A 13003-nucleotide genomic window follows, 5' to 3' on the forward strand; every position below is an offset into this window, starting at 1 on the left:
GCTTCATTGGGAAATTGCTGAGTCTTAATTTGTGGATTAGAGTGTTAATATGTTTATCAAATTCGGTATTGGTGGAGCAAATTCGTTTTATGCTGAGCGCCTGACTATATATTATGGATTTTTTTAGTTTTATAGGATGAGCGCTATTGAAGTTCAGATATCTGTGGTTGTCTGTGGGCTTGGTGTAAACTGTTGTTGTGACTTCATTCTCTTTTAAACCAACTGATACATCTAAAAATGGTATTTCTGAGTAAGAGTTTTCCGTGGTGAACTTGATGCTGTGATGTGAGTTATTTATGTGGGAGATGAATGAGTTGAGTGTGTCAGATCCATGTGGCCAAATAAAAAAGATGTCATCGATATAGCGGCCGTAAAATAGAGGTTGGAGGGGGTATTTGTAGATGTTTTTGTTTTCAAAATAGTCCATGAAAATGTTGGCGTACGAGGGGGCCATTTTAGTACCCATAGCTGTGCCTTTAACTTGGCGATAGTTAGAATTATTAAATTTAAAATGATTGTGGGTTAGAATAAAGTCGATTAGTGAAATGAGATCAGATGTGTAAGGTGTAGGATAAAATTCATTAAGAAAGAATTTGCAAGCATCTAGACCTTCATTATGGGGGATGTTAGTATAAAGGCCAGTGACATCCATGGTGACCAGTAGAGTGTTATCTGGCAAGTGTGTTATCTCTTGGAGTTTGCGAAGAAAGTGCGTGGTGTCTTGTATGAGACTTTTAATGTTCGGGAGTAGTGGGTTGAGGATACTGTCCATAAAACCCGAAATGTGTTCAGTAAGAGAATTAATACCCGAAATGATAGGTCTTCCTGGCGTGGTGATATGGAGGTATTTGGCAAGTGTGAAAATGTTGGCTGGGCTCAATTTGGCGGTATCAATTGTGTCTTGTAGGTTAGGTGTGGAATTAATTTTGTTAGTTATAAGTTTAGGTAATTTATGTATTTTCGGTATGGTGTAGAAAGTACCCGGTGTAGGATTGTCAGGGACGAGGTTGCTTACCTTAGGCTTGAGATCAGGATGTAATTGGCTAACTAAAGTCTTAAGTTCTTTTTTATATGAACAGGATGGGTCGGAGTTAAGCAGTTTGTAAAAAGATGAATCCGCAAGCTGGGACTCTGCTTCACTGATGTAGTCATCTCTGTTAATGATTATATATATATATACCTTTATTCGGCTCTTAGGGGGAAACTCTTTTGTCTATGATTTCGCCTTAACGTCGCTTAAGTTTCCCCTTAGCGACGCTACTTTCGCCTTAAGGTACTGTTTTTAACCCACTTCATTGTTTTAGTTTCCCCCAATGGATACTTCTAAGCGTGTATATACTGTCTCTTATACACATCTAGATGTGTATAAGAGACAGGTACACGATGTCTTTTGAAATCGCCCCAGGTTGTGAATTTTCCGCTTTAACAAAAATGCGCCATTTTTGCTCTATGTCTCTCTAATAATAACTTAATGTTAGTGTTAAATCGTAATACCTGCATTTATATTACACTGGTATCGACCGTGTCATTTATTATGTGTATATATATATATATATATATATATATATATACATTATTATAATAATTATTATCATTATTATACTATAATAATATTGTTCATGTAATATTGTTCATGTAATATTGTTCAATAAATAAATATATATGCTCTACTTTAGGTTAAAACAATTTATGAGTAAATTGATTTAGGTAGGTACGCGTGACCTTACCGCATCACTCCATCATCAATCATACTGAGTTAATGTTAAACTTGAAATATTGTTAATGTTCACCAGAGAAGTATGTATGATGGTATTTCATGTAATGTTCTATTGAATAAATAACCGCAAAAAATTAGATTTATGTATTGACTTGAAAAGTGTGGTAATTGAGGTACCACACTTTACCATTACATTACAGTACCATTTTTTTGAAAAAAAAAAAAAAAAAAAAAATTGGCAGCCGTTTCAGATTTTCAATTTGTTTAAAAATGAAATTTCAATGGTTGAGTGGATGTCGTGCCTATGGCAGTTGGCATTTTCAAATAGGCCTAAACATGTTTTGGCAGTTATTTTAGATTTTCAATTTTTTGTGGAATGTTTGAGTGATGTCGTGGTTCCCCCAAAGCAACCTGCAGTATCCGAAAGGGAAAACTTTCATCCATTTTAAGCAAAAAAAAGGTCATAAATCCTCCCTCACACTAGGCCTTTGTCGTTCGCCCACAGTGCCAGGCAACTTGTTTGCTACCTAATACATTCTGTTTATTTTTTAGATATATTCAGCATCAGGCCCTATTAAAAATATTATTAGTTTCACCCTTTGTAGGCTGCAAAAGTGATGAGGGAAGGAGGGTTTTTTTTAATTTTTGCTAAAGCCAAATATCACCTTTGGGTTGTTGGCTGGTGCATTGATATTCAAAGTAAATCATGATTGATATAATACAAACAATATCTACTATTTAATTAAAAAAATGAAAAAAAAAAATTTTTGTTCAAAAATATTTTTCTTTACCATAGAAGACATGCGCCCAAGGGTGATAAACTAATAATTTTTTTTTTTGGGCCATACTTTCCTCAATGGTTCTATGCAAATATATTAGCTGTAATTGTTCTTTCTCCTCAACTCACCAATCACCTTATTTTCATTACCAATTATTCTAGCTTTATCCACTCCACTCATCTATCCCTCTCAAATCCCTCTCCTTTCCAAGTGTATGCTTTATCTATCTAAATGGGCCACTCCAGAATGTTTCATTTCCAGACCAAAAAAATAAAAATTGTTTTAAAGATTATTAGTCAAACCGACTTGTATATAAAATGTATTTGTATAGACTCAAGGACAAAGTAATAGTTTTTTATATAGCTATTTACATTTTAGAATGATTTGGAATAAATCATGAAAGATAAATTCAAGGATAGTTTGATGCTCCATCAATCACATAAGATGTAGATGCAACCCGATAAAGATAACTACTATCTAAAACAATTCACAAAATCACTACCACATTTATTTCCTTGGTAACATATAATTTGATAATATATAAATAATAATAATATCAATTAACTAATAATCATCATGATTTGCAGTGGTGTGAGATTGGGGTGTGCAAAGGTAAAGTGTTAGGGAGGGGGTGGGGAACAATGATTAAGTGAGGGGAAACTAGCTTGCAAAATATGGTGATATGAGGTGATTTTCAACGACCCAAAAAAAAAAAAAAAAATTGTATTGGCCATGTTTTGGGAAAATCCAAAAAATGGGTAGGTCGGTATAAAGGAATATATATATATATATATATTTTAAATTTAACTGGTAATGTGTTTATGCCTAAAAAGTAGAAAAATACACAAAAATACAACAAAGACCATTTTAAATCTATATTGAAGAGCAAAACAATCGCATAACGCTGTCGCATCGCCTACCGTCACAAGATAAGCCTATTCTAGCCTTTTTAGCTCATTAAAATTATACTTTTCGTTTTTGTACAAAAAAAATAAAACAAAGCAGACCATCAATTTTGAACATTTTGGGTTGGTTGGGAGTGGCCAACACAAATTTTTTTTTTTATTGGCCCAATTGAAAATCATGCATGAAATATTGCACAATCTAAATTTTTATCCACAACATCATCCCTATGAATAGATGCTCGTGGAACTTCACAATCTTAATAATAAATCGATACTTTGTGGTAGATTTTCTCCCTACTTTATGTTGAATTGTCGAACCTACTAATTTAATAAATTAGGCCTACAAATTTTATAATTTTTATGGAAGTACTGTAGTATTAAAATTAATTGCCCTCGCGTGACTCCTCAGAGCTTGGTAACATAATACAACAAAAAAAAGACATTAAAGACTAAAAAATGATCTCATAAAAATAACAGAAATTTCCCTAGAGTTCAGTTCTCCTACAGATTTTTAAAAAATATTGTGGTGTTATTAGTCTTTGGATACCGTAGATTCGTAATGTATTAATATTGGGAAATGTTGTTGCCTTTTGCTTCATTATTGGGCTTTTACCTGATATTGGCTTTTCCTATAACATAAAGCAATTCCCCCACTCCCCACCACTCTCAAATGCCCCGATTCCTCTCACTACCCTCACCCCATCCTGCACCTGTCTCTTATACACATCTAGATGTGTATAAGAGACAGCACTAGGCCTTTGTCGTTCGCCCACAGTGCCAGGCAACTTGTTTGCTACCTAATACCTGTCTCTTATACACATCTAGATGTGTATAAGAGACAGCATATTTTTTAAATTTAACTGGTAATGTGTTTATGCCTAAAAAGTAGAAAAATACACAAAAATACAACAAAGACCATTTTAAATCTATATTGAAGAGCAAAACGATTGCATAACGCTGTCGCATCGCCTACCGTCACAAGATAAGCCTATTCCAGCCTTTTTAGCTCATTAAAATAATACTTTTCGTTTTTGTACAAAAAAAATAAAACAAAGCAGACCATCAATTTTGAACATTTTGGGTTGGTTGGGAGTGGCCAACACAAATTTTTTTTTTTATTGGCCCCATTGAAAATCATGCATGAAATATTGCACAATCTAAATTTTTATCCACAACAACATCCCTATGAATAGATGCTCGTGGAACTTCACAATCTTAATAATAAATCGATACTTTGTGGTAGATTTTCTCCCTACTTTATGTTGAATTGTCAAACCTACTAATTTAATAAATTAGGCCTACAAATTTTATAATTTTTATGGAAGTACTGTAGTATTAAAATTAATTGCCCTCGCGTGACTCCTCAGAGCTTGGTAACATAATACAACAAAAAAAAGACATTAAAGACTAAAAAATGATCTCATAAAAATAACAGAAATTTCCCTAGAGTTCAGTTCTCCTACAGATTTTTAAAAAATATTGTGGTGTTATTAGTCTTTGGATACCGTAGATTCGTAATGTATTAATATTGGGAAATGTTGTTGCCTTTTGCTTCATTATTGGGCTTTTACCTGATATTGGCTTTTCCTATAACATAAAGCAATTCCCCCACTCCCCACCACTCTCAAATGCCCCGATTCCTCTCACTACCCTCACCCCATCCTGCACTTTGCAAATTAACATTAATGACAGCAACAATTCAGCGATACATAACATTTCACATTAATATCACAATACATAAATCACCTTTCATGGATTCCCATAGCAACAATAATGATCATTCCTCGTAACAAATGTCAAATATTAGGGGGAAAAAAGAAAAACAAGAATGAAAACAAACTGACACAGTGTTGTTATGAAACAGTATCTAAATATACAGACTGAGGCAATATTGCTCCAGGCTGTTTTGCTTAGATCCGCAAGTAGAATGGCTTGTTTGTTTATGCGAGAGTTTCACACACAGTTCATTCTAGCATGCGTGTCCATTAACAGGAAGAATCAATGTTATTTTTATATAGAACGTTTTCTTCTAGCTAGGCAAAATGTATCTGTGTGTTTCTAGGCAACAAGTGTCTACTTTTTTTATCTACATCCTGCACATCTTTTTTTTAAAATAATATTTATAGAGGGTGACCTAGTTAGTCCAAAGAGGTCAGGTGATAGTAGTCCAAATTAAATGATATAATTTGGTACAAGGAAAATAATAATAAATATGCATTTTTAAAGTGCTCTAAACAAAAAATCTCAGAGCGCTAGCTAACTGTGCATAGCTTAATTCTCAGAAAAAGGTGGCGTTTCAATTGCTTTTTGAAGGCATCATGAGATAAATAAATTTGATTTAATTTTGAATTTGTGGAGAAGACAAAAATTCAGTATTACAAAATCATCATCATTATCCTCTTTATCATCATAACCATCTTCAATATCACCATGCTCCTTATCACCATCATCATCATCCTCCTCCTCATCATCCTCCTTATCATCATCATCATCTTACTCCTCCTCTTCATCATTATCCTCCTGATCACCATCCTCCTTATCATCATCATTCTCCTCCTCCTCTTCCTCCTCCTCCTCATCATCCTCCTCCTCATCATCATCATCATCATCTTCCTCCTTACCATTATCATCATCATCATCATCATCATCATCTCCTCCTCCTTATCATCATCATCATTCTCCTCATCATCATCATCATTCTCCTCATCATCATCATCATACATTCCTCCATACCATTATCAGCATCATCATCATCACCATCCTCCTTATCATCACCATCATCATCATCATCTTCCTGCTTATCATTATCATCATCCTCCTCATCATCTTCCTCCTTATCATCATCATCTTCCTCTTCCTCATCATCATCATCCTCCTCATCATCATTATCCTCCTCATCATCATCATAATCTTCCTCCTTACCATTATCATCATCATCCTCCTTATCATCATCATCTTCCTTCTTAATATTATCCTCCTCCTCATCATATTCCTCCTTATCATCATCATTCTCATCATTACCATCTTCCTTATCATCACTATCATCATCATCCTCATCCCCATCATCATCCCCATCATCATCATCATCCTCATCCCCATCATCATCATCATCATCCTCATCATTCTCTCAGTCTGGATGTTTTGGCAAAACTCTTTGCTAAATGAAAAACCCAAGTTTTATTTTTATATTTTTTCAGCCCTCCTTTGACGATTTAAAAAAAAAAAAAAAAAAAAAAAAAGTATAAAAAAAGTCTTGCCGTATCATCATAATCAACCACAGGAGAATCCAATATGCATAAAAGAATAAATGCGGGCTCATAGCAAAATTCTGACACAAACAGGTGAGACAACTGTAATGTGTTTTATATTATATTCCATTTTAGATATCAGTGATATTTTACATTAATAATTTTACGTGACTTATCATGCAACAATGTTGTGTTATATATTTTTGTGTTTTATCTGCCGCTTTTTTGTTTCATTTTACATGTCTACTGAACGCATTTAAAAAATTATAGTATTGATTGTGGGAGTTTGCTAAAAGGGAAAATAAAGGAGCGATGTTTTTAGAATTTATTAGGAAACTAGTTTGTATCATTATTCTTTCTTAGAATGCTCAGCCATGATGAATATCGTGAGACCTGCTTTAGATGATAAGAGACGTATTGCCATAGGTTCTACAAGCTAGAACAAAGTGTTTGCATAGCCCCTAGGCATACACACTGTCTTAAAAAACATCAGACTAAATACAGATTTAGAAACGTACAAAAAATATTAGCAAAAATCTCACTTATCACTCATCTGATCGTCGCTATACTGTCTAGCTTTAGGTGGAACAAATAATCTAAATGTATACAAAATATTTTCAACGCTGGGGCAGACACATGGGGCAGGGGAATACACATGGGGCGGGGGCATTGGTGCAGATATATTGTATTAAGAAAAATAATTGTTTTTTGGAATGTTTAATATGAATTACCAGTAAGATTGTTAAGGTATGAGAGTGCAATTTCTGGGCACCTAGAGGTTCATATTCTCAAAATGTTCTACCCTCAGCCCCCAACCATGGTGGGGCAGAGGTGGTGACTCTCACACACCCCCTACTGCCAAATCCTGCATCCGCCCCCAGCAACGTGACAAGCGTATGTAAGGAACGCAATGGCCAATGTGCTAAAGTATATTCACATACGAATGAAAAATTGAAAGCGCATTTTTGCCATGCACACGTCTATGGTTAAGTGTAGTTGCAGCTGTGTTAATATGAACAAATATTGATAACAGTTAATAATGAGGCAGCACTCTGAGACTAATCTTAAAGATGTAGTAATTTTATTAGACACACGCTTTCGCTGAAGTCAATACCATCTTCATCTTTTGTGTGATTAAACTTTCAGTGATGCAGCGCTGGTAACACAAATGGATCACAAGTAAAAAGATTAAAAGAAAAGCAAAATGAAAACAGAAATTGAACTAAAAACAAAACTAAGGAGTTAAAGAAAAACAATATGTACATAAATTAAAAAAAAAACTACTATATCAAAAACTACATTACTTAAAACTAAATTTTAACCAAAATTGAAAAGGAAAAGACAAAAAGAATATCTGTTAAACTTTAATAAAATATTTTGTCTAGAAGAGAGTAACTAAATAATGTTAAATTATATCGTTTAAATGATTTTTAAAAGACTGTATCGACAGTTCATTAAATATCCTTTTAATTTCATTTGGAAGGTAAATTATTTTATTTCACAATTCATATTTACAGTAATTATTTTATTTTCACAATATCTATAGTGAGTCAAACTCATCATCATCATCAACTTTCAAGATATAATGTGAGTCAACTCCTCATTATCATCATCATCATCAACTTTCGAGTCTGTTTTCCCGCTGGCTCTATAGTTAGCTGTAAGGTGGGTGTATCACACGAGACCATGTTAAACATCTGGATTGAGGTTTACAGTAATATATAAAACAATAAACAATTAGTAGAGCTCTGCATAGTACGCTATAGGAAAATTATTATACGAAGGTTAGATTTAATGCTTGAAAAAATTTCCTGAGGGCCTTCAAGGTACTTGCTTGAAAATTTTTTTGAATGTATTACATTATTTTTGAATGTATTACATGTAACCTAAGTGCACGATGTCTCCGCGGTGACAAAAATATGAGGAATTTTTTTTGCACACAAACCTAAAAAAAATCAAGCCAAGCGTCTACTAATTGAAAAATTAGTGGATGGTGGGGAATAGGAAAATAACATTGGGAGTTACAGTGATGACGTCACGATTGACTTATAATATTTTTTAGCAGATTACTGACTAAATAATAAATACATACATAAAAATACTACCTTATCCGCCTCAATATAAATAGGCCTATTAAGTATCATCCATATAACGTTCTCACTGCATGGAGGCGTAGTCGTTGATCCATGGTACGTTATGTAATCTTTTGTTATTGGTAGCAGTTCTTTGACATTCATTCGATTTAGAGGTGTTTTTGTATCTAAAAAAGAAAACAAACAATAATAATTATATATTCTCCTGCATTGTTGTACTGTAGTCAAACTTGCCAAATTCAATTGTGTATACGGTAAGTTGTAAGTTGGTCAATAAATTATTTTCCATGCTACCTACTTTAAATTATAAATATTTACTACAACTTGATAAATCCAAGTCAAATAACAATTGGTCTTTATTCTGTAATTCAAATTCAACTTTTGAGATACAAACAAGTTTCCACTAATTTACAAACTACAAAAATCATTGAGGACTAGTTTAAGGTAATAATGCAATGAAAAAAAAATACATTTACTTTTAAATTGGCAAGGAATGCTTTTTTTTTTTTTAGAATTTCCAATGGATAAATTATCAAAAACAAAATATAAACATATGCCTGGTTGTAAAAAAAACCCAAGAATATTTAGTATTAAATGAATAAACAAAAGTTTGTAATAAATATCTTGTAGAAAAGATTGAGATACAAACAAGTTTCCACTAATTTACAAACTACAAAAATCATTGAGGACAAGTTTAAGGTAATAATGCAATGAAAAAAAATATATTTACTTTTAAATTGGCAAGGAATGCTTTTTTTTATAGAATTTCCAATTGGATGAATTTATCAAAAACAAAATATAAACATACGCCTGGTTGTAAAAAAAACCCAAGAATATTTAGTATTAAATGAATAAACAAAAGTTTGTAATAAATATCTTATATACATACACACACACACACACACACATATTTTTGTTAGTTTTATACATATTCCTTGATGTATTAATAATTTTAATTTTTGTGTAATTAATATAAAAATGTATATTGGATAATAATGAAGTATATATTTTATTAAATAATTATAAATATTAACAATTGGCACCTTCCTTAACCTTGGTGTCTTTTTTTAGTATGGTACAAGTAGGTAGGTAGGTAGGTAGGTAGTATGTTTTTAGCTTTTGTTGCATTTTTGTTTGTTTTATACCTAATGAAAATAAATAAATAAATAAGTCTGTCTATAAAAAAGGGAAACTCTATGTGGTAGTTTATGCATAAAGATTCACTTTTATATTATTTCACTTTTGTATCTTTGTTTATTTGTGGGAAGGAAAAAAATAGCGCTTTGGTATTAAATGAATAATGAAAGGCGTATCTAGCTGTCTTCCTAAACCAAATATACAATAAGTAAGTAAGAATAATTATATTTGGTGTTAAATGTCAAGCAATCCGTTAATTGAGAAACATTGTCTTCCCTGATAAGTTACAACCTAGATACGCACATCACATTTTAAAACGCAATAATTTAGCATTATATAGCTTCGTATAATGGTATGTCCCATGGTGCATATTGTATACACAGTACTGTAGCTTTAGACATCTTATTATAACAGAAGTCAAGATTTATTATAGAAATACGATTATGCAAATGTGTATATTATTGCCATAGCGATGAGCTTTGAGAAATTGCATATTTTCCTCAAAGTGATGTAAAGACAGTAATTTGTAATCTAGATATATTTAATTCATTTTGTATTTTTTTAGTACAGTTAGAGATTCTTTTTTTTCCCCACAAGACATCAATAAGAGTGTAAGACTGTGATTATTCCTGCAAACCACATACTTTATGGCCACGTAGAATGTACTACAGTAGAGGGAAATTCATTAGAAAATCACAGCTCAGTTGGCTCTGGTGGTAGCCACTGAGCATGCGCTGAACCCAGATGTCCAAAGTCTCCCTGAAGTCGTGGGAGTCTCCTGTAAATCGGGACGGCCTCCCACACCCCCATAAGCAACAAAAATCCCCGGAAAATAACTTATCTCCTGCAAATTCATTCAATATTTGTATGTTTTTTTTTTAGTATTTTTATTATCAATTGTCTCACGGAGGTCATTGCCGATCCGTATCACCATGTGCGGCAAAATATAATTAAATACGTTAAGAACGTTCATTTAACCAAATCTCCTGGAAGGGATTCCTTCCTACTTGGGACTCCTGTGAACCACGGAAGTAAACTTGGTTTCTGATTTAGTTCCATCACTGCTCTCCTTTTGCTTCATGCAAGTACTTTATAAAAAAAAAAGTGCACGGTCTTTTAGAAGTGATGTTAAAGTTGTTGGTTCCCATGTGCAATACGGCCCATTAACGTGCATGTTAAGGCCAACTCAGACAGCATCATACAACGCAGCCCGACGCGATTCATCGTCGGGGACAGTCTTGAGCCGTCGTGAGAAATATTAAACATGTTCTATGACGCGTCTGCCTTTCACTCACATAGACCCGACGCGACAACAAATTGCGTCAAGCTGCGTCGTACGACGCTGTCTGAGTTGGCCTTAACCCTCTAGATACCGTCTTCGACTGTAGTCGAAATTGACCTCAAACCGAGAATTCCCATTTTCGACTGCAATCGAAATTTCGTGACTAAAAAATAGGTTGTTTTCAAATCGCTATTCTGTTTTTATTTTAGCTCCAATACGTCAGAGATTTTGAACACGCATGCGTAAAGCTTTTGTCTTTCGAAATCTGTGAAGAACTCACATGCGCTTATATAAAAATGTTTATAAATATCAATTTGAAATCGTTATTAATTTCAAAATTTTTTCGAAATGGCCGCACAAGATGTGTACACAGCTGAGCAAGCGATTGACCTGATTTTTGATTCAGACAGCGATGAAGGTGAATTTTTAGATGTGCGAGACTTAGACGTGCCTGTTAGCGATAATGACTGTGGGGCTTCAAGCAGTTCTGACGGCGGAGATGTTCTTGATGAAGATGAACCTAGGCCTAGAAATGTGAGGGTAGTCGACGCTTTTGAATGGAAAGATCGCGCTTATAGTTATGGATGGTTGGGTAAATAATTTATATAACTGTGTGGAATAGGAATGTTTTATATTTGTTTTTATTTTTTTTTGGCTATAATTTATTTTTTTTCGGTTTTTGCTGACGATTTATATGTAGCATTTTTCTGTCATTTCTATTATATTATATATATATTATATTATATAATATTATGAAAAAAAATTCCCAAAAATATAAATTATACATCAAATGAAAGCTTATTCTATAAGCTTTCTTTGTTTTTGAAACATTTTTCTGTATAATTTACAGAAAGTTCCCAAAAATCCGCCAGAACGACGTATATTCCCAAAAATCCACCAGAACGACATATACTCAAAAAACGCAAAAAACCTTGTTACACTGCAAAAGAATCCGGTATTCAAGGGTTTGCACTACAAAAGAATCCGGTATCCAGAGGGTTAAAAGAACACAGCACACTCTTCAGAGAATACGTACAGTATGCTTGCATGGTGTCCATATCCCCATCAGAGGCCCACAAGAAACAAGTCTTCATTCATTCATACTTTCATTCATTGATGACTATAATATATATTTGGAATTTTACATCAGTAGCACACTTTAAAAAAAGTAAAGGTGTATCCAAAACACAAAACTGATTACAAGATACGTAAAATTATAAGAACAACTAAAACTTAAAACCAACTCAAAACAGCTTAAATTAATCCATCCCTCCCTCCTCCTTTACTAAAAATCAAATGTTATCCCACTTTCCACAGATAAATTAGAACTAAACTTTATCGCTTCTTCCATCCCAAACAATGCAAACATTTACCCCTTCCCCTTAAAACAGTAATGCACAAAAGAAAAATGAAAAAAAAAAAAAAAAAAAGATTTTATTTATTCATTTATTCATTTACTACATTCATACATTTATTAATTCATTCAATAATTTATTTAATCATTATTACTTATAACTATGATAGTGTGGATTTGAGTTATTTTATTATTATTCGTTCATTGCATTCATTCACTATACATTAATTATTTCATTAATTCATTCATTCAATAATTACCTATAATTATGATAGTGTGGATTTTGATGGAAAGTAATTTTATTTATCGCAGTAGGCTATATTGAATAATTTGATGTAATTTACACCTGAAGACCAATACCGATACAAAGCTCAATTGATTTCTTAACACGTACGTATGACAATCACCGAAAATCAATGCGTATACATTCATTATGTAATTGATAGAAAAGATGCAATTTCGATATGACAATCACTCAACTTCGTACA

General features: G+C 33.0%; 1 protein-coding gene across 1 annotated transcript in view; it reads right to left on the reverse strand.

Annotated features, from left to right (window-relative positions):
* Positions 1–8935, reverse strand: part of LOC117117818 (carbonic anhydrase-related protein 10-like) — a 21613-nt gene extending 12678 nt beyond the window's left edge. The window contains exon 1 of the mRNA XM_033262284.1: positions 8755–8935. Within this exon, the coding sequence (XP_033118175.1) occupies positions 8755–8886 (132 nt within the window). The 5' untranslated portion in view covers positions 8887–8935. The remainder of the gene's footprint in view (positions 1–8754) is intronic.
* Between the last annotated feature and the right edge of the window lie 4068 nt (positions 8936–13003).

Source organism: Anneissia japonica, unplaced genomic scaffold (assembly GCF_011630105.1).
Source record: "Anneissia japonica isolate Jap-2015-1 unplaced genomic scaffold, ASM1163010v1 scaffold6406_len342834_cov151, whole genome shotgun sequence".
Lineage (NCBI taxonomy): Eukaryota > Metazoa > Echinodermata > Crinoidea > Comatulida > Comatulidae > Anneissia > Anneissia japonica.